The 26,018-nt window shown below is 35.3% G+C and overlaps 2 protein-coding genes across 3 annotated transcripts in view; both read left to right on the top strand.

Moving 5' to 3' along the window:
- Window positions 1-14,805, top strand: part of LOC149786720 (uncharacterized) — a 44,828-nt gene extending 30,023 nt beyond the window's left edge. Inside the window, exons 5-6 of the mRNA XM_089977222.1 lie at window positions 569-637; window positions 8,130-14,805. Coding sequence (XP_089833348.1) covers window positions 569-637; window positions 8,130-8,311 — 251 coding nt within the window. The 3' untranslated portion in view covers window positions 8,312-14,805. The remainder of the gene's footprint in view (window positions 1-568; window positions 638-8,129) is intronic.
- A 6,332-nt stretch (window positions 14,806-21,137) lies between these two features.
- Window positions 21,138-26,018, top strand: part of LOC149786719 (periodic tryptophan protein 1 homolog) — a 75,225-nt gene continuing 70,344 nt past the window's right edge. For both annotated transcript variants that reach the window (XM_089977220.1, XM_089977221.1), the window contains exons 1-2: window positions 21,138-21,316; window positions 23,526-23,575. In XM_089977220.1, the coding sequence (XP_089833346.1) occupies window positions 21,254-21,316; window positions 23,526-23,575 (113 nt within the window). In that variant the 5' untranslated portion in view covers window positions 21,138-21,253. The remainder of the gene's footprint in view (window positions 21,317-23,525; window positions 23,576-26,018) is intronic.

Genomic DNA, 26,018 nt, shown 5'->3' with positions numbered 1-26,018 from the left:
CAGTCTAATAAGTATTTTTGCAAGAGTCAAACATCTGCCTTGGATGTGGCAGGTTGTAGGTTCGAACCCTGGCTGATGCTTGATGTTACGAGATTAGTGTTAGGACTGGCCAGCCTGGTGTCAGGATTATGTGACTGGGTGGGACATAATGCCACATGTCTGCAGCATGATGCCTCAGTGCTAGACATCACTGTAAACTGTCACACTGCAGACATCATAGCAATATAACTAAAGTTGTTTAAGCTACATTAAAAATCTAAATCACACACACTAATGCAAGGACAAAATAGTTTTAAGCTCATGTTGAGTATACTATAAATGTTAACACACATTTAAAGTAAAGTAAACATTTTTTTCTATTTACCATCATATATGGCCATCTGTCACATATCAAAATTTAATTTCTGATTCTACTTTGTAGTGTCAAAATTGAAAAGTGTACCATGAAGACAAAGCATGTCACTATCACAGGATGTGTCTACAGCTTCAAATCTACATTTAGCGGTGAATTTCAAAGCAATTTACTAGCACAAGTAACTGTATATCAAAGATTTGTTTTCCATTTCAGAATACATGAAAGCCAACAGAGATTGTTACACACGTGTGCAGTATAGAAACTTGCTTCTAACATTCAGGGGTAAGTTGAATATTGCTCACCATTTTTCTCAGAGGTTAGAAGTTTGGCATTTTTCTCACAAGGCCAATAAGTGTGCCCCAGTCTAGCTTATCAAATCATTTACTTTGAAGTGTTCTCTCTAGGACAGTAATCTGAATTTGTCCTTATACATCTTCATGTCAGTTAATTGGTTGTTGAAAAAACATAAGCTACATCATTGTGTGTCCCGATATAGCTTATCAAACCATCATTTCCTTAACAGTTCTCTCCAGTCTAATATTCTGTATTTGTCCTGATGACTTCACCTTCTCATTTGATCATAGACCCAGATATGAATAAAAACAGTGAACAACAGCTGTTATTCTACCAACTGAGAAAGATGATTTCTTCTGTTTTTAGATAAAGACATTGTTTTTATTGACAGTTTTAACACTTGTGCAGTTTGAATTTGACAGTAAGTATCACAAAGCACCCGCCCATCCATGAGTCTCCTGCTGCCTTGCAGGTCGGCTTTGGTTAGCCAAAGGCTAAGGGAGTAAACCCTTTAAGAATATCCGGAGTGGAGACCCTAAGGCAACTGGACGATGTACTACATCCCCTTCTGGCAACTCCTTGGTCTGGAGAGGGATGGACTCCGCCAGACGACTTTTGCCCAAGACACACTGATAATGCTGGAGCAAGTCACATTGCAGAAAAATGGACTGAGTATTGCAAAGAGCTCTACAACCATCAGGAGACCCAGAGGTGCTTGAATTTCCAAACTCCTCAAATGATGATGATTTCCCCATTCTCAGAGAAGAGGTGGAGTCAGCAATAAGAGCACTGAAGAATGGGAAGGCAGCTGGAGTAGACAACATCACAGCTGAACTTATCAAGAATGGGGGGGGGGAATCAGTGATAGAGCTACTAACAAAAATTTGCAACAAGATCTGACAGACAGGTGAATGGCCAACACAGTGGACCCAGTCACTGATTATAACACTCCCCAAAAAGGCAATCTCCAGCTGTGCCAAAATTACAGAACTATCAGTTTTATCAGCCATGCTAGTAAGGTAATGCTGAAGATCATCTTGAACAGATTGAACCCACAAGCAGAAGAAATAATCTCTGAAGAACAGGCCAGGTTTCCGGAGTGGAAGAAGCACAACAGAACAAATATTCAATCTCGGGGTTCTTTGTGAAAAGTACTCGCAACATCAACAAGACATATATCATGTGTTCATAGATTTCAAAAAGGCCTTTGACAGAGTGTGGCATGAGGCATTGTGGGCCACAGTAAAGAAGTACAACATGGGTCAAAATTTGACCAGTACCATCAAGCAGCTGTATGCCAAGGCTGCCAGTGCAGTAATTGCCAAAGGTTCTGTGGGGGATTGGTTCCAGACAACATCTACTTAGAGCACATCATGAGCGAAGCCCTGGAAAACCACTGTGGGACAGACAGCATTGGAGGGTGTAACATCACCAACCTCCGCTTTGCAGGAAACATTGATGTGCTGGCAGGCAGTGAAGACGAGCTTGCCACCTTAGTGAAGAACCAGGATGAAACATCTTCCGGATTTGACATGGAGTTAAGTGCTGAGAAGACAAAGCTGATGACAAATAGTGGCAAACAAATCTCAGCCAAGATTATAGTCAGAGGACATGAACTGGAAACAGTGAGCCAGTTCAGATATCTTGGTTCCATAATCACTGAAGAGGGATCAAGAGCAGAAATTTTGTCAAGAGCAGTACAAACAACGGCAGCTATGTCAAAGCTAAGACCCATCTGGAGAGACAAGAATATCTGTCTGAAAACTAAAATCAGACTATTGCGAGCACTAGTCATCTCAGTCTTTTTGTATTCATGTGAGGCCTGGACCCTGACAGCAGAATTACAACAAAGAATCCAGGCACTTGAAACGAGATGCTACAGAACCATCCTTGGCATCTCTTACATGGACCACATCACAAATGAAGAAGTGCATAACACCATTAGGCACAAAGTAGGCCAATATGAAGGCATCCTCACCACCGTCAAAAAGAGAAAGCTGAAATGGTATGGCCGTGTCACTAGAGCCAACAGTCTATCCACAACAGTCATGCAGGGCAGCGTCCAGGGTGGCAGAAGGAGAGGTAGACATAGAAAAAAGTGGACTGACAACATCACAGAATGGACCAGGAAAAGTTTTGCAGAGACACAGACATTGGCACATGATCGAGACAAGTGGAAGGAACTGGTCAGATGTTCAGCAGCACAGCACCTCGACGACCACGCTAGGTCAAGAGACTGATGATGATGATGATCACAAAGTGTACACATATATGCATAAAGGCTGTTCAATTGCAATGCCGTGTTTGAACAGATAACTTTAATTTGTATTTAAATAATTGTGCACTTTGCAGTTGTTCAAAGAAATAACTGCATGCATTAATAGAATTAAACAAACAGAATAGTAAAAGCTAGTTACAATTTTTAAATTTATCTTTTTCATTACAAAAATTATGACCATACAGTAAAATGAGTCTTCAAAGACTGCTGTGAGACACCACCCATCTTGAAGACCAAATTTTCAAAGACAGGTTTGTTGGTTATATAATGTCATGATCAGTTGCAAAAGACCACCTTTCTGAGAGACCATGATATTTAGCTCTTCTGGTTATAGACCAGAAGACTTTCTGCAATTACCCTTCACATGTCATGCAGTGTGCATTGTCCATTAGCAGAAGTTTTTACTATGCCTTGTAAACTACTCTGAGTAACGTGATACCTTTTGACTTTTGCAAACATGTTCATCCCAATATCTAGCAGGTCCTGAATAAAATAGTGCCCTTCAAACATTCAGTATGGTCACCATAGCAGCCATCTTGAAAATCTTGTTTTTCACTTCAGCTCCTGAATGGGTGTTCATATCAACATGGGGTTTTCATGAAAGACTTATGATGCCTAGTTGGTCCTAAATTAAAACGGTGCTGATGTAACATCCAGTGTCTCCTATTGTTTGATAAATAAGGTATTGTTTAAGTACATGGCAAGGGGACAAGGCTATAATAAATTATTTGTAACCCCTGTTTCTTGGGCATGGAACTGTAGATGACATGGTGAGACACTTTACAGGTGGTATACACATGCAGCTAGAAAGTTGGTAATGACAGATTAGGATTTTTTCTTCTCATTTATCCACAGGATCACCATAATCAAATATTTACTTATCCTGCATACATTTCACCAATCCTGTAAACATCAAACAGAAGCAGATTCAGTTTCTGATTCAACATTTACTACTCATTAACATGAACTCGAAATAATAATTTATTTCACACTCAAAACTCATTGAATTTTGAAACTCATATTCATTTTCTGTATCTCATTCATCATCCGATCTGTTTCCTTTTTGGAACGGTTCAATTGTACTCTGAGCAGCTCATTGGGCAGTTTCTACCAGCTGTTGTGATGACCATAAATGGCAAGGTAGAGCAACTTAGAGGCAAGAAACCTATTGATGTCATTTGTGAAATGTGGACTACAACTGCAGCATTAGTGGCATGAATGACCAGTCTGGAAGATAAACAACTGCCCTCAAATACCTTGGGGCTGTACCTGTAATTGGAAGGGAGATTTGGAAGGTGGGCAATTCAATGCCGCCAATCTTGTATGGGTCTGTAAGCTAGAGCTTATGTTGCAGATTCAAAGACAGGCTTGCCTATACTATATTATCTACATAGCAGCAATACACAGGGAATAGGTGTGCTTGAAGAGCTGCACACATCTGACACAAATACCATTGTGCCAGATCCTGAGTCAACATACATGCCACCTAGATTAGAGCCTGCTATTTGTTGTTCAAACTTGTCCCATTGTTTCAGTTGACTTTCTGCTCACATGTGCACAGGCATTTGTTCCAACATACACAACAGCTCAGAGAAACAGGTCAACCTCACATGGCCCAATAAGCATCCCTGGGTGGTGTCTAGATGGTCTGCACTGAATTGTTGCATGTTTTCTGGCTTGTATACCTGGAGCATTTCATTGTAGTGTTGCATGTTATCTGGCTTGTACACCTGGAGCATTTCATTGTAGTGTTGCATGTTATCTGGCTTGTACACCTGGAGCATTTCTTTGTAGCATTGCATGTCATCTGGCTTGTACACCTGGAGCATTTCATTGTAGCATGCAGCACAGCGGTTATTTTTCTGCTGTTTAAGACTGGGCACATTCTTGATCTTGACAGCAAGTTAGAAAACATTGTCATGGCCTTGGTGCTTATAAGCAAGAAGAAAATCTTTCTAGATAATCTTGCTCAGTAACCTATGCCATCTCAACTTATGGCACAGCAACATGCTGGAGTTGAGACAGGCACTCTAAGCAGGAGAGAACTAAATACAAGAACTTGGATCATTGGAGGTAGTGATCAATAATCTATACCTTGCACAGGTTTTTTATGTTAATCCCATGGGAGCTGTGCATAGTAACTGGATAGCAAAAACACCAGTCTGTTCTCATTGCAAAAAGGACACTGCTCAGTGACTGCAGTGGTCCAGTAGGCTTAGACTGCACTCTCATTGGGCGCCAGAAGTTTCTCATCCTTAGCATGCCACTGGTCCAAGGATACTCTACTTGCTGTTATGGTCCATGCAAAAAGGGTGGTGCATTCACAGCAGATGGTCTCTTCGTGTGCATATGTTTATGAAGCATGTACATCTAGTTGGGTCAGGTGATTTAGCTTTATGTAAATAGTCAATTGCAACCCTTATGGCCTCAGTTGTAAATTTTTTTAAGATGGAAGCCCAGAAGTGCATGTACTGCGACTGTGAGCCTTCATAGTCAGTGATAACATTTCCAAAAGGTACAATGTCTTAACCAACCAGTGAGCCAGTTTTGCAACAGGTTCACATTAGAAAGTCCATCTTTCCTCAGTAGGTAGCCAGCCAGTGCAGGATGCTTATGATTATGTGACCAGTTCCCTTGTTCTCTGGCAGCCATTTTTTGGGGTCTCTTTCCTGTAGGAGATAATGACTTTGGTCACCTCAGGTTGCGTAAGCATGCCCTTCTTGAAGATAAACTGCAGCAGAGCAATACAAGCTGAGCTGTGGTCATTATGACAGATGTCCTACTCTTGGGTAACACTAGCAGCTGCTGAAACGTTGCTAACTCATTGCCATCTCACTGGAGTTATCTGCATACTTGCTGCAGGCCTTGATCTGCAGGTGCTTTTCATGGGTTCTGAGGCACCAATCCTAAACGATGTAAATGATCCACAATCTCAGGATCCAGTTTTTTTTAATCATTTCCTCTACTAAGAAACCACATTGTCTTTGGATTACCTTCCATAATCCATTGAATAGCATCCCATACATCACCCTCATAGAACTCAACACTATCACTCACAGTGTAATGGAAGGTGGAGAGATTTTTGCCATGTATGGCTGTTGCGGATGATGAGCTGTGTTGCAGGAACCCTCAAACAATACTTGCCACTTTTATAAATGTCACAGCTGACTGTGTCCTTAAGTATAATTGCATACCAGAGGATTATTGCACCTGTCCTGTAGACTTGCTTTTCCCATTCCATATATTTTTATGGTGGACCTCCATAAGACCTTTGCCTCCAAGGGCATTTTCAAAGTATTATATTGGACACAGCATAATGCAGTTCAGGGTGCCATCTCTCAAAGTTCCTAGAGTGTTGAGGCCTGGCTCTCAGCCACCAGTATTCCTATAGTAAAGTTTGTCAATACCATGATGAAATTCCAGCTTTGACATCATGCATAACCATTTTGCCCAGCACTCTTCTATCATCGTTGTGTCAGTTTTGTCCATTCATCCTCATTATGAACAATACATTTTTGATGCAAATGAAAAGCTTTGTTCTTGTTTGAATTGTTATGTATATTTAGTTTATGTTGTGTGTGTGAATTTTGTCCCGAGATGCAAGTTGTAAATGAAGTGTTTGCCTACCTGACTGTATTCATGGAATCTTTTACATACTTGAGTTTTTGTCATGTTTGCTAGAATTGGAGTACCGGTACAAGACCTAACCTTGCACATGAGCTTAGAAGGTTCTGGAAGAGAACTTTTATACAGTTTGGTGAAATTTTCCAGTTTTTACCAAAGTATTTGATTAAAATACATATCATTGGAAGAACCAGTCTACCGGTATTGTAACGCAACAGATGCATTTGAATCCATTTGTAATGTTATGAAATAAGTTTTGAATATTGCAAGCTGTAATTTCATTCAGATATAATGTTAACATTTTACCTTTGCCTCCATTCCTAAGACACTCTTAAATTGAGGGAGGGGAAACAAAGCAGGCCTCCAGACATATTTTTTGGAAAGTCAGAGGAAAGAAATTTGTTAAATAATAATAATAATAATAATAATAATAATTGCAGTATCTTGAACCTGTTTAGAGAAACCAATCACTCTGTCAAACAAAAGCAGTCTCTCCAGACAGATGGTCTTTCATAGCGGTCATTATGTTAAATCACACTTTTGATCTGTTCATTAAAAATCTTATCTTCTAGGACAGGTGGTCTTCGAAAACTGCAATCTTTCAAACTGGCTTTCCTGTGATAATAATAATAATTACAGAACCTTGAACCTGCTTAGAGAAACCACTAATCTGCCAAACATAAAGCAATCTCTCCAGTCCTTCATAGAGGTCATTATGTTATATCACACTTTTGATCTGTTCGTTAAAAATCTGATCTTTTAGGACAGATGGTCTTCCAAAACAGCAGTCTTTCAGATCAGGTATTTTCTGTAGTTATAACAATAATAATAAGCTGATGATGATGAATACATGTACCCTGACCTGATGGCAAATATGCTTACCATCAAAATGAACTTTTAACAACACTTGTCACAGAATGGGCTCAAAATTGTTGAGATTTTAAAAGTTTTAAATTCAAAGTCAGCCCCATTGAAAACTTATAATATTGGATTGGCTTGCATCAAACCACTAAACAAATCAGAAAGAAGAAAGATTTAATTTTACCTGATTTGTGAGGATTTGCTATAATGAGACTAGTACAGGAATGTTAACTCTAAAAACATAAAATAGGACTGATTGAAATATTTGTTTACAATTACCATATCTGCTAGCCTCTAAACCAAGTCAATCTGCACACCAATGTGGATATGTGAGAAAGCTTGCCAGTAGCTTCTCGAGGGTCGGTGGTTCTTTCCGGGGATTTCCCGGGTTCTTCCTCCACCATTAATACTGGCCGCCATGTATAGCCTATCGTGTGCTGAAAAATGGCGTTAAACCCTATAACAACAACAACAACAACATCAATCTGCACAGATCCAGATCTGTTATCACATATTGTGCCAGCAGACATGGGTCTATGCAGTTTGTTAGGAGTAATCCCTACAACAGAACAAAATAGACCCTGACCTGCCTGTACATTATGAAAGGGCTGATTGGGGTCTGTTTTTTGCAGTTAGACTCTGCTTATTAGTGAGTATATATGGTACCACTCATTCTTTTGTGTTAATGCTTTCTTTATTCTTGTTTTCTTTTTCTAGACAACAGTGATCCATTCACAGGATGTAAACAGATTCCAAATGATTATGGTAGAATCATCAACTATTGTTTCTGTCTGGACAATCTTTGCAATAAGAGTAGCCACGTCACAGGGCATACCACTGGTCTTCTGCTGGCTATATGTGTGGTTCTTTTCAGGAAATTTTTGTCATTATTTTCATGATTTATGCTAATTTATGAATATTGAGACTTGATTAAAACAATGATAACTTTTAAGCAGGTATTACAGTTAAAGAATTGCCATATGAAATAGGTACATGGGCAAGAGAGAGCCATAGACATATTTTACAAGGAATGATTTTATTTCACATGGCCATATGTCCAAGGACTTGAGGCACAGCCCTGTCCATTATATGTCATTCATCTGTCTACAATTGATATTTTAGACTTCATAAATCACTGGACCAATTTCGACTAAATCTGGCACAGAGCATCTTGGCATAAAGGGCTATCGATTTTAAAGATGGCTACTATTACTAAAATTTGAAAAACCATTAATAACTTTTCAAAAATCACTAAACAGAATTTGACCAAGTTTGACGTAAAGTATCATAGCTTTAAGGCCTTTGAAATTCATACAAATTATACTGATCTGACATCAAAACTATAGGCAACTTGCTGAAAAGAGACAAACATAAACAGTTTTATATAAGAGCACTTAACAGAATTTTCACAGCTTTGGCTGAAAGGAACCTGGTCTTGAGGCCTTTCAGTATTTTACAAAGTGATGCTGATGTCACCACCAAATTTGATTCAAGACACTAAATGTTGAGAAACCTTGAACTAGTTTTTCTTTTTCTTCATCTCATATGCAATCAGTATCATTGAAAGAAATTTCTACAGAAACCATGTTATTAACCCATATTTCTCTGCCAAGGTGAGCTAACTCAGGTCCACTTGGGCCAGGTTTGTTAATATGAAAATTTATCTGGCCCAGTTTAGCAAAGGTGAGACATAGGTGTCACTTGTTCCAAGGACAGAAACATTGTCAACATTAACAATTGTTAAGGTATGATTGCAGTTTTTCAGTAAGGTCATAATTCTCAGACTCTGAAAGAAATTGCTTCACCCCTTAGTAAGGACAAAGTATGTGAAAAATCAGGATTCAGCTTTGATTGTTTTTCTTTGTATATTCATAGGTCCCAGACATTACCATAGATGGCTATCATGCTTAGACTTTGGATTTAATAAGTGTTGCTCTTTTCATATGAAGTTGCCCCTAAAATATCATCTGCCCTTTAGGTAAAGTGAGCTTCATTTAAAATGTTGGTTATGTTTCTTATTAGAACTTTTCATTGAGGTCATAAATCCTAAATTTTGACTCTGTGAGCTTTGCCTTTTCTTACATACTCCTATCCTTCCTCTCTACCTGGCAAGGTCATGGTCATTTTAAAATCTTTGTTATGTTTCATTTAAATGAATGGCAAAAACGGTACCATTTTAAAAATCTTAAGTGAAAATCATAATCATCAAAATCATACAGGTGAGACATAATTTCTTTCAAATCCTTGTTCATTTTGATTTTTTTTAAATATGGTTTTGAAGAAAACTATGCAACATACATTGATTAAGGTGATGTTTATATAAGTAATTTCCATCTTACTTGGTATGCAGCAGAATGACATTTAAACTTTCTATTTATGAACTTTTATTCTCACATTCTCTTAGATCACTCAAAACACCTCCATAGTGTTTGTCGATCTTGTCTCAGAATTATTTGCTGCTAATATAATTTATAATTTATGCACTACACCCAAAATAATAGTCCTGGGCTTGTACTTTGGAATAAATGAAGCTTGGAGCAAAACAAGCTATTAGATCATATTTAAATAGTAAGCGTGGCAGTTAACAAGTGTAGTGACTGTTTTCTTATATGAATCTGACATGAATACATGTATAGCAGGTATTAATCTGACATGATAACATGTATTTCAGGCATTCATGCATCTTAAGATTATTTGATACACAGTCTAAGCATAAATGTCAGTTTTCTTTCTATTATAACTGAAATGTTACACTTTGCATTGATACACTTCTAAAAAATGTATGCCCTATATATACACACAGCTGTCTATTTGTGAGTGTCTTTGATGTTTACACTATTATTCCTTTCTTTGACTGAAGCAAAATGGTTGTGAAATGTTAAGTACATTCTATCTAACATGTCATCATTTATCATATGACTACTGTTATAAATATTATTATACCCATATCATAATTTTTATACATGTACATGTAACAACACAGTATGTCATAAGATCATGCAACGGAAAGGCATAATGACTTGGGCGCCCAAATGCAGTTCAAGTTCATTTCACTACACTGTTAATTTTTTTTGGTAAAATAAAAAAGTATTTTTCATACTGTGATAATTGAATTCTTGCATTCAAATAAAGTTTATGAAGCTCACAGAAAATAGAAACTTTTATAAATTTCTTTTCAATGAACTAGTATGTAAGACTATAAATCATTTGATGTTTACAGAATAAATAGCTGTAGAGAACTAACATTTTTTCCTGTCACTTTTTTGACAGTGAAGACAAGAGTGCTGACAGTTTCATCTACAGTGTTCAGGTATGACATCAATGACAACAGCATTGACAGGTTTAACTACAGTGTTAAGGTCTGACAGTGATGACAACAGCACTGACAACATTGTCTAGCTAAAATCTGACAGTGATGACAACAGCACTGACAACATTGTCTACAGTTTTATGGTCTGCATGGGATGAAAGCAGCATAGACAGGTTTAACTACAGGTCTGACAGTGATGACATCAGCACTGACAATATTGTCTGCATTGTTGAGATCTGACAGTGATGAAAACAATACTGATGGCATTGTCTACAGTTTTATGGTCTGCCAGGGATGACAGCTTCACAGTCTGGTTTGACTATAGTATTAAGGTCTGACATTGATGTCAACAGCACAGATGGCATTGTCTACAGTGTTAAGGTATGACAGTCATGGCAACAGAGCTGACAAACTTGTGTTAAGTGTGAGTGACAACAGTAGCACTCATATAACTGTATAAAGTGTTACGGTCTGACAGTGATTACAACAGCAATGACAGTGTTATATGCAAGGTTCAAGTTCAGTGTGAATTTTTTTAAAAAATCACTGTATTCAGCTAAAACTTTGACATGATATTATTGTATGCCTTTATTTTGTTCCAGTATATTGATGATTCCTGTGTTTCTTAGATGAGCATAAAACTGCTTCATTATAATGCCTTTCACAGAGAACACACCTCCTTCTGCTGGACACTTCTTCAGTGAAAAAAAATGGTTGTGAAAAGATGGTTCAATTTTTGTGGATATGAATTATTACATTTTGTACTTTGTGTTGTATACCTCTGTACATATATATCAATCATTCCATTATTTCATATTTATTAACCTCACTTGTACATATTATCAGGTGATAACATTGTTAACTACCAGTTGGTAACTACTGAAAAGTAACTACTAAATCCAATATATAGACTAGATACTATATTTCCAATGGAATTTGTCCAAAAGTTTTGTTGTTGTTTCTAAACATAATTTGTAACAAAAAATCCGCGAGTGTTAATTTTCATGCTATAACTTGACATTTACACAAGAAATATATAGGAAGTGATCATGATAGAAAGGAGATTGCCTTATATTGTTGTGTAGAGAACTTTGAAATTTGTGTTAACATCTATGCTCGCTTTTAAGTCGAGTCCAACTGCAAACTGCACAAACTCCAATCTGCCAACATTATGAACCAACAGAACTGGGTTTATGCAGTTTGTTAAAAATAATCAGCAGAACAAATAACGTAGACCCTGACCCACTGGCACATTATGTGACAGCAGGTCAGAGTCAATGTTGTTTGCAGTTTTGACTTAAAAGCAATATATGTGGTAGTTACATTTTATAGGTTCCAAATTTTGATAGTATGCTGTGAAATATTAATACATGTTCGTTGTTTTGGTAAATTTAATTAGGTAATCAGAGATTGTTGTTGTGGATTTACATTTATTATGTGTTTGAAATAACTCATTTTGTATATATCAAGATATGTTGTACTAACCAGAATGAATTTTAGTCATTTATTTGTATCTATGACATTATATGTGTGTGTGTGTGTGTGTGTATGTTTGTGATGTAATTTAAGATAGGTACATAGATTAAGAACAATTAAAATTTCTTTGTCCAAATATATTTACCATAATTTTTGTATCTTACTTTACTTGAAACCCTTTGATTTGCAAATTTTGGAACAAATTATCTTCATGTCAATCTATTCTTGATAAGTTTGTGCTGTTAAATAATAAATTTGTATATTCTATGAATATCCCACATCCAGAATGTGAAATACTAATTTAAGTCAATAGAGGTCTCACTGAATTTTAAGTATGACAATAGTCTCTCTGATCCTTTATGATTTACCTCCCCTTGTTAATAAAATGGCTATCTTAATGGTCAGTCTATTTTTGGCAGTACTTTCTTATACATTACAATATTGGTTGAATGAAAAATAAGCATACAAATTTCAGTTATGATCTTTTGTTTATGATCTTTTGTTTGCATTCAATAATATGAAACAGATTTTATGTTCATCTGTATAAATCTGGATTATATTATGATAATATTTTACACATCTTAAATATCTTTGTTTGTGTAATGAACATTTCTGGGGGACGTACCGCTCCGGTGGCCTAGTGGTTAGAGCGTCCGCCTCGGATGCGGGAGGTCGTGGGTTCGATCCCCGGCCGAGTCATACCAAAGACTTACAAAAATGGTACTAACAGCTGCCTCGCTTGGCGTTCAGCATTAAGAGGTTAGTGTTAGGACTGGTCGGCCTGGTGTCAGGATAATGTGACTGGGTGGGACATCATGCTACATGTCTGCAGCATGATGCCCCAGTGCTAGACATCACTATAAGCTGCCGCATTGCAGACATCGTAGCGATATGACAGAAAAATTGTTAAAGCTACGTTAAAAATCAAAATCACATCACACATCACATTTCTGGGGGAAATGCAAAAAAAGTCATGCAATTCTCAAAGAATTAATTTCAGTCATACATGTAAATTTAAAGGAAGGTCATTGTGAAAGCTTACCAGATCTTGTAAAAACTGCCATATTCCCTTTTGCAGTCATTGTAGAACATCAATTCTGCATTACGTCTTAGTCTGTTCATTACAGCCTGTAAAATGATAAATCCTTCTATTCAGAGTATGTCTTAATGGTTATACATTTGACTTGAATTATATGTATATTACAGATTTTCAAATATGATAATTTTCATTGTGGACAAAATAGGAAACCAGATCTCTTCGCACACACACCCTTGTCACCACTCATAGAATTTTATTATGAAAAGTAATCTTAATGTCTCAGACTTTTTCTGCATTGTGATATGTGTATCTCCTGCAGTGTATATAAATCCTGATACGATGATAAGATTCTTCTTTGCAGTGAAAGAATCCAGAATTGTACTGTGTTGTGTAGGTATCATGTATACTCATGTACAGGCCGAGTCCAGCTGTAAACAAAATAGACCCCGATCTGACATCACATAGTTTGCTGGTAGAAAATGATCGCTGTTTTCTGTTCAACTGATTATTTCAAACAGACTGATCTGCCAGGACATGGTGACAGCATATCTTGGTCTGTGCACTTTACACTTGGACTTGACTTATAAGAGAGTATAGATAGTAATTTTTTTTACTGTTTCAGAAACTTTCAAAGTAGATGTATCATAGTATTTAAGCTGATATTTGTATGTACCCCCCACTGCTTGAAGTGGGAATATCTTGACGTGGCCCTGTCCATATGCACTTTGACAGTTCTGGGGAGGTCATTAACCCTGTTACAAAACAAAAAACTCTTGACATATACAGATAGCATTTATTGGCATATTGATATGCATATGGAGATGACTTGATTTATTTTAATGCCATCTTAGCAAATTTTCTATTTTTATAACTTTGGTTGTCAATGTTTTAATAGATTTCAGTTTTTTAAATTGAAAACCATGTTAGCATAATTACCCAGAGACCACATGACCAATGCAAATGAAATTTGGATTACATTTTGTGTGCCTATATAGATGCCTATATTAAATGACATGCTTTGTTATTTACATACTTTTTGACAGCTTATCAATTTTTCACCTGTCTTTACTTGGACTGGTTGCAGTGGGGGCATAGGTGTCTTACAAGCACAAATCATGTTTTCCATCCAGTGGTCATCAGTTTTTTATGTCCCTTTATGTAATTTCGATTTAAGTATCTGACATAAAGAATGTTATTCCAGAATCAATAATTCCACATTTGTTTCATGTATCATATGGCTCGGGTTTTGAAGTAATCCAAGCAAATGAAAGAAGCTTTTGCTACAGTTTCTAAAGATATGTATTCATAGAGCTGTAAAAATTGTTTGCTGTAAAAATATTTTGCATTATGCAGTTTATCATTCCACTTGTTGTATTTTATTTATGGAGACATTTCAGCAACCTTCCTTATTATCATCATCATCCTTACTTTGACTTTCATTTGTTTATCAATACATATCTTTTATAGAAGTTCATTACACTTATTTAAAATATTTGTAAAAGATTTTGTCTTACATTTTAATGTAGATTTTTCATGAATAGTAGTTAAATAAAATATTTTCTCAAATACTTATAGTTTCTTTTCAATGAAATCTGTTAGTCACAGTAGCACAGTTGGTTGACTCATAATCCAAGGTTGTGCATTTTAATTATATAAAAAAATAAATTGTGAGTAAAACCCTAACATACGTAGTATTAGTTTACGTGATATTCAGGGGGCCTTGAGTGGCCACGTGGTCTAAAGTGTTCACCGTTATGGATCATTGACATCTCATCTCAGTCTGCATGTGTTTGAGTCTCGGGTTCAGCCAATGTGGGTATGTAAGAAAGCTTGCCAGTAGCTTCTCGTGGGTCGGTGGTTCTTTCTGGGTTTTCCTGGGTTCTTCCTCCACTATTGATACTGGCCACCATGTATAGCCTATCTTGTGCTGAAAAATGGCATTAAACCCTACAACAACAACAATCTCTATCTCTATCTCTCACTTAATATGTTTTTCCTGAACAACTATGTTTTATTTGCCACAGAGACAACATAGAAGTTTGTCTTGGTTTCTTCTCTTTTGCTCAGTGACAATCATTCTCACAATTAAAGATTACCTTTATACCTATCTTATTTGTTAATTGGAACATTTTAGTGCTACAGACAGGAAAGATGCTTACTATCATTAACTCATTCGACCCCAATCCCTCCTGTAGGGGTGATGAGGCTGTACCCTATATCCGAGCTCTGCAGCATCAAGGTCATTTAAGATACACCAAAGTGGGTGGTATTACAAATAAGCAGACAGATATAGCTCTACAATGATACCAAATAATCTGGAGGTTCTAGTTGCACTACAAAATACAGAGGGAAAAACCTCATTTTTTGGACCCATTTTTTTTTCACCCAAAATTCACTCGTGGTCAGAATGCAATTTTGTGCATGCATTTTAGACCTTTTGGCCTCAGACCAAAGGCAGACTGGTCTGAACTGCACACGGACAGGTGAACCTTTGCAAAAACTAGGAAGAGGTGGGCATTTGGAATAAAAAGTGGTCTCCATCCTAAAATTATGAGTCCATTAAGCAAAAAAAATCCAACATTTACCCTTCTGCTCATGTGCAAGCAAAATAACCAATGGAAAATGTTGTTTCTAATACAACTAGGCATTAGTCTCATGGAAAATCTGTTGAAAGCCGATGTATTCAGAATTAGCCCCCAAATTGTGTTTCCTACTCACATTTCAGGCAAAAATGAAAAAACCTCCAGAACCGAATGAGTTAAAGCAGTAACAGATCAGAGTAAAAGATTGCCTCTTGGCAACATTGAAGTTGCACACATTCTTTGTGCCACAATTAAATGAAAAACTCCCAATTCAGCCTTTTGAAGTACTGAATACTGTACTAAATATGTTCTATCAGCTGTTATTTGATCAATCACACTGTATCATGAAGAAAAAATATTTAGTCAAAGGCGTTCATCCCCTTGTTAAAACACTTGGTTTCATTTTCTGATCCTGTTATATAATCATCACAAACTATAAAAAATATAATTACTTTCACTTTTTTTTCTTGACAACTGAAGAAATGCGTTTATAATACAGCATTTTCAAACAAATCTGTTTAAATAGCAGCTGATTGCTATTTTGCAAGTGAATAATGATCTTAATTATGATTGCTAATTCAGTGCGTTGAATAAGAGAATGAATCATTGATGTTGGGGTCACTAGTGTTTTATTTATAAGTAGTTCTTTTCGCTTTTTCATTTTGTTGCAAATAATACCTGTCTGTGTATCTCTGTGTTAAAAATGTTGAAATATTCTGAAATTTGGTGATGATAAAATTGACTGAAATTATTTATTTATTTATTTATTTATTTATTTATTTGTGTGTATTTGGAGCAAGTTTATACCAAGTTCAGATTAAAAGTTCAAGATAAATTGTCAACTTAATTTCTTCCACCTCAGTTCTACAAACCTATCTTTGAATTTATGAGCAAAATTAAGAATTTATTTTAAAAATTTCTCTAATTGTGCATCAAGTTTTGTAAACTTACATCCTGTTTTCTTGCCAGCAAAGTCTGTGACATGAGGTGGTCTTAAGTTGAATAAAACCAGAGAATATATAAGAAAAAATATATGTACCATATGTACATGCTTACAAGTCAGTTCAGCTGCAAACTACACATCCAGGTCTGCTATCACATAATGCAGTAACAGATCTGGGTCTATGCAGTTTTTAATAAGTAACCAGTAGAATTAACAACATAGACCCTGATCTGCTGGTAAATTATATGATGGCAGATCAGGGTGTATGTTGTTTGCAGATGGACCCCGCTTATTGGTAAGTAGGATTGTGAACTTTAAAACTTAAACAGTTTCAAATATGTATAAACAATATGATAAACATTAAGAAAAAAATGACTTTATTGGAACAAAGAAGATAAGCTGCACGTATAAACTTGTGCAGGGTTGGCATGTGCTCAGACTACATGGAGATGAATTATACTAAAAGCATTTTGTTATGCTTTGAAGCTGGATATTAGTGTTGAGCAGTTGAGGTGCTGGAATGGGCTGTTTCTTTCAACCTAATAAATCTTTGAAATACACATAAACTCTAAAACTGGAAATAGGCAGTATATAATTGGCATTGAAATGTTGTTTTTTGTGTTGTTTGTACAGAGAGTAGAGACCAAACAAGGCCTTGGGCATCTAGGTAGGCACAAACAAAACAATCAAGGAGGTAGATCACATTCATAATGGCAACAAAATGTCTTGATGTCTTTTAAATAACACCAGGATACATCAATCTGCTGCTGAGAAACTCTCAAAGTATATATCTCTTAAGTCATCCATATAAATCCGACTCAAACTAGTGTGAGAAGCTCGCTTAGTATATAATTCTTAAGTCGGCCAGGTAAATCTGACTCCAACCAGTGTGACAAACTTGCAAAATATATAAATTTAAGTCACTCACATAAATCCAACTCAAACCAGTATTTCTAAAATGCAGACCCTTTCCCCTCCAAAGCACATGCCATGAATGAAAGAAGAAGCATTAATGATGAAAACTTCATTCAGATAGCCAAAACAATGGCTGATATATGCACAAGAGCTCTAATGTTAGAGATAAGAATTGATGTAAGGTAACTTACCAGAAGATTTAATTCTGTTGGATTTTCCCAGCATGAACTGAACAAAAAAATAAGCTGCTGATAAATCAGAATTTGGTTCTGTGCAACAAGATTGAAGGCGTTACTGAAACTTTAAATGAGATGGAAACACAATTGCATGAGAATGAACAAACACTAGAACAGGGGCCCCATTTGCTTCTCGAAAACCTAGTGTTTTATGGTTTGCCTGATAATCTAGGAGAGAAGTGGCAGAATATGGAACATTTTATTAAAGACTGAATGAGAGATATGGTTTAGTTGGATGTGGAGAAAAGAGTAGTTGAAAGAACCCATTGACTTGAAAGAAAAACCAAGACCTGTGATGATATCATTTCCAGATAGAAGGACAAAGAGAGATTGCTGAGATGATATAGAGAGTTGAGGAATGAAACCCATGAAGTTGCACTGGGTAATATCAGAGAATGGTGATACAGCTGCAGGTTAGAGTCTGGATGTTATTGTGCATATAGTAGAGGATACCAACCTTTGCTTGACATTGATAAAGATGTAGATTAGAGCCAGGACTCGCATGATGCTGTTGTTGGGATCATAGGTGAGGCTTACAAAATGCATGTGATAAACAGTATGAGTCATCAGAGTAAAGCCAATGTTACTCTATATCTAAGGTCTCTTAGAAGTAAAAATTACATTATACCAAGGTCAAAGTAGGAATTGTTTGAAAAGAGCTTTTAATATACTGGTCCACTGGTATGAAACAACATTCACAGTGATATAAGGCAAACTCCTATTATTTTTTCTTTTCATACTGAATGTCTCAAATTAATGAAATCTTGAGACATCATAAGATAATTGAACAGTTCTAGTAATATAAATACCTCCTTCTTTTCTCAGCTTATACTACAGCTTTTTCACAAATTTGTTCAATACTGTATGATTATATATATATATATATATATATATATATATATATATATATATATATATATATATATATGGCTTTTCTCAATGATTAAATACCTGCATTTTGTAATTGACCTTAGTACAAAATCAAGTTAATGGTCTTCCTGACTAGTGACATTTTTTTGTAAGCAACATAATCATAGCTAATATTCCTCTATGACTATAGATTAAATATTCAGATCTTTATTAATGGAAGTAAACATGTTTACTTGAATCTGAGTCTAGGACATTATGTTTTTCACCTGGAAATTCCTAAACTTGTTGACAAGTTTGAATATTTTATAGAGGAGACTGACCAACTTCCTGACTTTATTACTGTGCCTTAGCTTTTTATATTAATGTTGCTTACTGGAACAATTACTCATTCCTACCATAACATCTAACATGGAATCAGTCTTATTGCTGTATTCAGTTTTTAATTTGGGTAGTTTTATTTCTTTTAAATTATTCTCTGGAATTACAAAGTGATCATTAGTACTTCTTTGACTAAATCATTAATTTGGAATTATATTGAATTCAGTCAAGGACATTTTGGATTATATTATTGTGATACATCAAAAGAGTATTAACACATCAACAAATTACAGGCCATTGGTACATTAACACATTTGAGACTGCATGCACATCAATACATTCAATATTGGAATTTATTTGGAACACCACTGGAATTCATTTGAAACTCTACATTTGGACTTGTGATATTAATTTTAGGACTATTTGTGATTTAATTCACAACACTGTAAAAAAAATTAAATTTTCACTTTTTATTATATGGAAATAAACATTGCTGAATTTGACAAACCTTTTTGGTTTTTGTTCTTTTCTGTTGCTTAGTTTAAGATCATAGAGTTGACCGCCCCTGTGACCTAGTGTTTTGAGTGTCTGCCCTGAATGCGGGAAGTCACTGGTTCGAACCCTGGCTGAGTCATACCAAAGACTTATAAAAATGTTACTAACTAAAATTGGTTGGCCTGGTATCAGGATAATGTGACTGGGTGGGACATTGTGCTACATATCTGCGTCATGATGCCCCAGTGCTGGTCATCTCTATATACTGCCACACTGTAGCCATCATAGCAATATGACTGAAAAATTGTTAAAGCTACGTTAAAAATCTCAATTTTATGATGCCAATGATCATTTGTCATGTTGCAAATACGGTACATTTTTGGTATATCTAAGTCTACTCCAATTGCATTGGTATATAATCAGCTAGAACTCATTAGTATGCAGAATATTATATACAAGTTTATTTTTAAATATTGGTTTTGAATCTTAATACATGTAATTGCAAAAGACATATTTCCTGAACAATGTTACAATTTACAATTAAAGATGGCAATAAAATTGTGATTCCTGGGTAGTAATGTTACATGCTTTTATTTAAATATGGATTTGCCAGTGCTTGGTGTAGTTAGGGGGTGAAAGATAAAATATATTTCTTGAAATGTTTGATCAGTGACCTAAAGATATTTGTGGGCAAATAATTTCTGAGGAGATTGAGTCAATGGAAATGTATTTCTATGGATCATTTAAAAGATTGGACTTCACACATAAAAGAAGGTATAGAATATGTTTGGGTTTTAGATTTTTGTTACTTAATTACCATGCTCAGAGTGGGTAATTTGCAACTCAGATCTAATAACAGGAAGATGTGAAATAATTGTTGTGTAGAAAGATGGCCTGATTTGTAATGTTAATATTGAAAATAAATGTCATTTTAAAGTTACTTGTCTACTGTATGGAGAATTATTAAAATAAAGTATTTACCTTCTTTCTTGTACAAAAATTGAACATTGTAAAAATTTATGACTTAAAGACAATAATGATGATAGACAAATTCTGATGATTAAAGGATTACAGATTTGATAAACTGTTTTATAATTAACTCCTTTAAATAAACGTTTGATACAATGCTATAGAAAAGTTGTATTTTGAAGCTTTTAGGGTTTAGGTTTTCTTTAATTTATATTGTTTGATCATTGTGTAACAAATTTTTATATTTCACCTCATCAGAAAAATTACCAAAAGAAATTAATTGAATGTATAATGTCTTTAATAAACATGTGATGTTCTCCTATTACACACGATAACACCTTTTGTACAATATGATGTCGGGATTTGTATCATAGGTCAGTATCCTGTATTATAGAAAACTACATTATTATTAAACTCGCCATTATACCTTTCTTATGTGTAATATTTCTTTCTTTTTTTAAATTTAGTTAAACTCTATATTTCTAAATACCGGGTACGATAACTATTAATAGATTGTGGGACGCCCGGTATTCGTTTTTTGGTTTCCACTTTAATTGTGTACGATTCTTGCTAGGGGAAGTTACTCTTAAAACTTATGATAGAAAACACATGGCGAAATGTTAAGCTGCTTTTTAAGAAACATGAATTCAAGTCTTTGAATATCAAGTTATCAGCAGAATAAGGAATAATGAATATTGTGTCATGTGTTAAATGGATCAGGCGAGGAGTCTCCAAGTCTGTCCCAGACAGAGTAAGAAGTCACAATACTTAATCACGGGCTCGTATCGTTGCTTACAATTTACGTATCACTATCAGTCATACATGTACTATATAAAACTACAAGTATTTTTTTTTTTTTTTTTTAATAGTACCTGTATGACTGATTCGTAAATTAGAAGCAACGATACTATCCCCAATGTACCTGATCACTTCTGTACTATGTGTGTATAAGAAAACTTATTATAGTCTACTATTGGTATTGTGCATCTGGTGCAACATCATGATGACATTAATGTATCGTGAAAAAATCATTTTATAGCAAATATTTATCATATTAGCTGTGAAAAGGTATCAGTTTGATTTTCAGAACATTCAGCATGTGTGATTAAGAAACGGCACTTTTAAAACCCCAAATACATTAAAATCTAGTCATACAATGGAATATGCCTCCCTAGTCCTACAACGTAAAGACACATCACCCGATATTTTTGTTCTGGTGGGGGATGATGGGTCTTTGCCTAACTAACGGCGTGGTGTAGCGTGTTTTAATGTCGACTAACAGTATAACAAAAGTCAAATTTTAAGGAAATATCACACAATTGGCAACTAATAATGACGCTTTCCTGCAAAGTAAAGTTTTAATGTTTTTGTCAGACTTTACTTACCCTGTTGTCTTTTCCCTAATAAATTCAAATTCTTACAAAAGAAATGGACCCGTTTTCAAGTTATATTGGCCTTGAAAGCGGGGAATGCCGAAATCGGGTTAAGTTGAAATATTATTCTTTAACGAAATGAATAAAAAATATATTATGCCTTTTGGAACTGTAAAACAATGTTTCATTTCATTCAAGAAACATATCCACCACATGAACCTACTTAAACATATTTGGCATACCTCGACTACCATCGCATTGCAACAAATTAAAATGTATGTCAAAGGAACATGAAAATGCATCCATTTGCTACTGTCATATTTTCATTCTGCCAGGATAAAAACAGCACAATAAGTATATTAATTACACATAAATTAGTGGAAAAGTGTCTATATATGCTGCCAAATGTGTGAGATATTCCTGAAACTTTGACTACTCGTTCTGAAGTCAACATTGGAACACACTATACAAGCCTGTTATTGGGATAGTAAGACAGCACTAAAACAAAAACATGTGCTATGTCTTACATTGTAGGACTAATGTCTCCCCTGATATTTGTGTGTGTGGGGTCTTTGGTCGCTGTCTTAGTGCCAAAGTAACAATGCTATGTAGCTTGTTCCGAGGTCGACCAGAATGAGAAGTCCGATTTTCAGGAATTGGATGGAATGTGATGGAAGCAAGGATTGCCAAAATCAGATTAAATTGAAGTATGTTTCTTTAATGAAACAATAAAAAATTCTAACATTGAAGAAAGTGTATAGATTGCTTTTTTTGTTTAAGATATGTCTCATCCTTTTAACCAATTTTGTCATTCCCTGCTTCAGTTGTTTTGTTTTGTTTTCTATTTGAGCATATGTAAAAAGGTGTCACAAGAAGTAGACTCGTCTGAAATGCACCACAACAGGTGATGTAATACATGCACTGTCAGATAAGGGGTCATCTGGTTGAAAGCATACCAAGAAAAGCAATAGAGAATGTACAGTGAAGAGTATTCCTAGTCACCAACACTGTTGGAATGCAATCAGTTCTTGATTATATCTTAATCACAAAATTGCACATATGCTTCATTTTATATATTAGCCATTTTAAAAGTAATACCTATATCTTTATGTCATTGTTTTACATGTAAAAGAAAACTTTCAAACATATCTTGGTCACTGATCAAATAGTATTTATTTTTCAGTATCCCATTCAAATGATGTTTCCTTTCTTTTGTATATGTATGATATATGTATGAATAAAATGTAAAATAATTAAGGTTCAAAGAAGATTTTCAAGAAAATAAAATCATATAGTACTCAAAGTATTTTTTTTAAAACTCTGATTGATTAAATTATGATTACTTGTTATTTCATGATCACTTAAAACTCAGTTCTAGATGATTAGAATTGCTGATTTTGTTTACCTTAGCTCTGTGAATAAACAGGAGTGGATAGTATAGTAACATGAATATATGTCTCTATTCAGTGTTTTACAAAATGGTCATTGTAAAATTGTCACTGAAATGGACAAATCATCCATAATCTGTGTGATACTGTAAAATCTTCATGCAGAGTTCATAACAGTATGTCTTTCTTTTTCATACAGGTTAAATTGGATAAAGATGAATTAAAGAGAATAATAGAAGAAACAGAAGAGTAAGTTTTGTTGTGACATTCATAATCTCACTCTTGGAGTATCTGAAACGGAATCATTTATTGCATTAAATAATGGACAAAATATGAAAACATTAAGAATTTATGTGGTAGAATTCGAAAGTTAAAAAAGAAATTGCATGAGGTTCCATTCATTTTTAGCTCATTTGCTAATAGACCAGAAAAACTTGTGGGATAGCATCTTGTTCATTGTGCATTGTTGGTTTATTATATGGTTTCCATCCGTCCAATAGCACAAGCTTGATATTTCTACTCCTTGTAAACTACTTGGAGTATTTCCATGAAACTTAACACACAATTAATCACATGGGGTATAGTTGGCCTTAAATGAAAACGGTTCTGCTTAGATACTCAATATGGCCACAACAGCTGCCATCTTTAAAATTGTTCACTTTGTCCATCTGAATGAATGAACATATCTACGTGAGCTCTTCACTAAAAGACTTCTTATGATGTCTAATTGGTCCTAGATGGATGGTCATATTTGACACAAGTTATGCACTAAAAGACATCAGTGATGTCTAGTTGGTCTCAAGTGAAAATTGGTCTAAATATTACATCCAATTTGGACACCACAACAGCTAATTTGAAAATTTTCTTATTGCTAAAATTATCACAGATGTTCAGAGATCTCGGAAACGCTTAATTACGCGTATTTGGACGCCAATTTTTGATCTGAGACAAAGAAAATCACTGAGGCGGGAGTCCTCCATACGCATGTCATAGGTGTGCGGCAAAATTCAAAGACTTGCCAGTCCTGCTTCAGCCACTTGCTTTGTGGGAAAATCTGTTGATCAATTAGCTGTGCTGATATTTACAATGACATAGTTCAGTGACTGAAAGACCCCTTGATGTACATACATGGTGCCATTATAAGAGTACATCAAAAAGAACATGATGCAATAGTGGGCGGCAAGTTCAAAGGCTTTGACTGGTGGTGGGTGGGGAAATGTACTGATATTTACAGTGACTGAATTCAGAGTCAGAAAGACCCAGAGATGTACATGTGATCATTTATAAAAGTACATCAAATAAACAACTTTAGCTTTTGTTATTGTGTTCATTTCCGAAATGTATCGGAATAAGTAGTGCACGAGAATCAAGACATGCTGAGACTTAGACAAAATGCCATTCGTAAATTTGGATAAGTATTTTGGGGTTAAATGGCAAATTTACGAAGATTGTAATGAGATTCAGAAGAGTGCTAAAGGCGTAAAGCTGCTTGAATTGATAGTCCGGATAGGACACTAGCTACGTGTAATTAAGTGTGTGATGCCTAGCTTAGTGTTTGGAATAAGTCCTTACTTGGATTAACAAAATTCAGTATCACTCTGATGGATGAGCAAGAGCTATTTAAGAGGTACATTGACTGACCATACTTTTTGTTTTAAGTGCCCCTCGCCTTAGCTCGGATAGTTCTAGTGTTGTAGTGAAATGTATTCATCAATAGATCAGTAGCTAGGCCTAGGTTTGATATAAGTTACGTTGACAAACAAACTCTTGCCCATTCATAGGCATATATTTTGATAGCTGATTGACCATTAACCCTTTTCCTAGTAAGGTAGCAACTTTCAATTTCCTGCATGATATCCTTTGATGATAAAACATACAAACATGTGTTTTAAGATCAGAATCGTTGAAATGGATATATATTAACTGACTCTTGTACACTATTTCGTCATAAAATTAGTTTGAAACTGTAAATGAACCAGTAGGCCTAACGGAAAATAATGGTGGACTTCGCTAAGTCTGGGATGTACCAGTTTATTACATTGTCTTTTTCATAAATCATTGAACAAATATTTTCAGAAAAATATACAAATCATTGAAAGCAAAGCCAATGTATTATTTTAATAAAGATTTAACATTAAACTGCAAATTATGTAGGTCAGAAACATATAGAACAGTGCTTTTTGTGGAATTCGTGAGATGCGCTTTTAGGTCTAAGCTGTTTTCCGACTTGACATCTATTTGCGAAAATACAGGGAAAAAAAGCAATCAGATACTATTTAACCATTGCCTAAAATTACTACAAGTACATAGACAAATAAATAAACCATACATTGTTGCAATCCTGTCAATGGACTGTTGCAATGAAACTATATTAAAGTGAGTGATTACATCACAAAAACCTCTCCATCTAAAAATAGAGGCACTCACGTCTGTGTTGATTCTGTAGGAAAGAAGGGACTGCAACTTTTGATGGTGGGACTCCTAGTTTTAATAAAATGGGAGTCCTGGACTCATAGTTTTAAAATCCTAGCGAGACCTCTGATGTTTAATCACTTGGCAGTTAAAAAGAAAGAATTCTTGGAAATTCATTTTAATCAGTAGAGTGTTAGTCCCTTTGAGGGACTCTTGATTGTTTTTAGAATCCTAACTTCCATCACTATAGTATTAGCCCAAGTACATACAATAAAATGCC

The sequence above is a fragment of the Sinohyriopsis cumingii genome, chromosome 12, assembly GCF_028554795.1.
Source record: "Sinohyriopsis cumingii isolate HCF-2022 chromosome 12, ASM2855479v2, whole genome shotgun sequence".
Taxonomy (NCBI): domain Eukaryota; kingdom Metazoa; phylum Mollusca; class Bivalvia; order Unionida; family Unionidae; genus Sinohyriopsis; species Sinohyriopsis cumingii.
The sequence above is the reverse complement of the archived record's forward strand: the minus strand, read 5'-3'. Positions and strand labels throughout refer to the sequence as shown.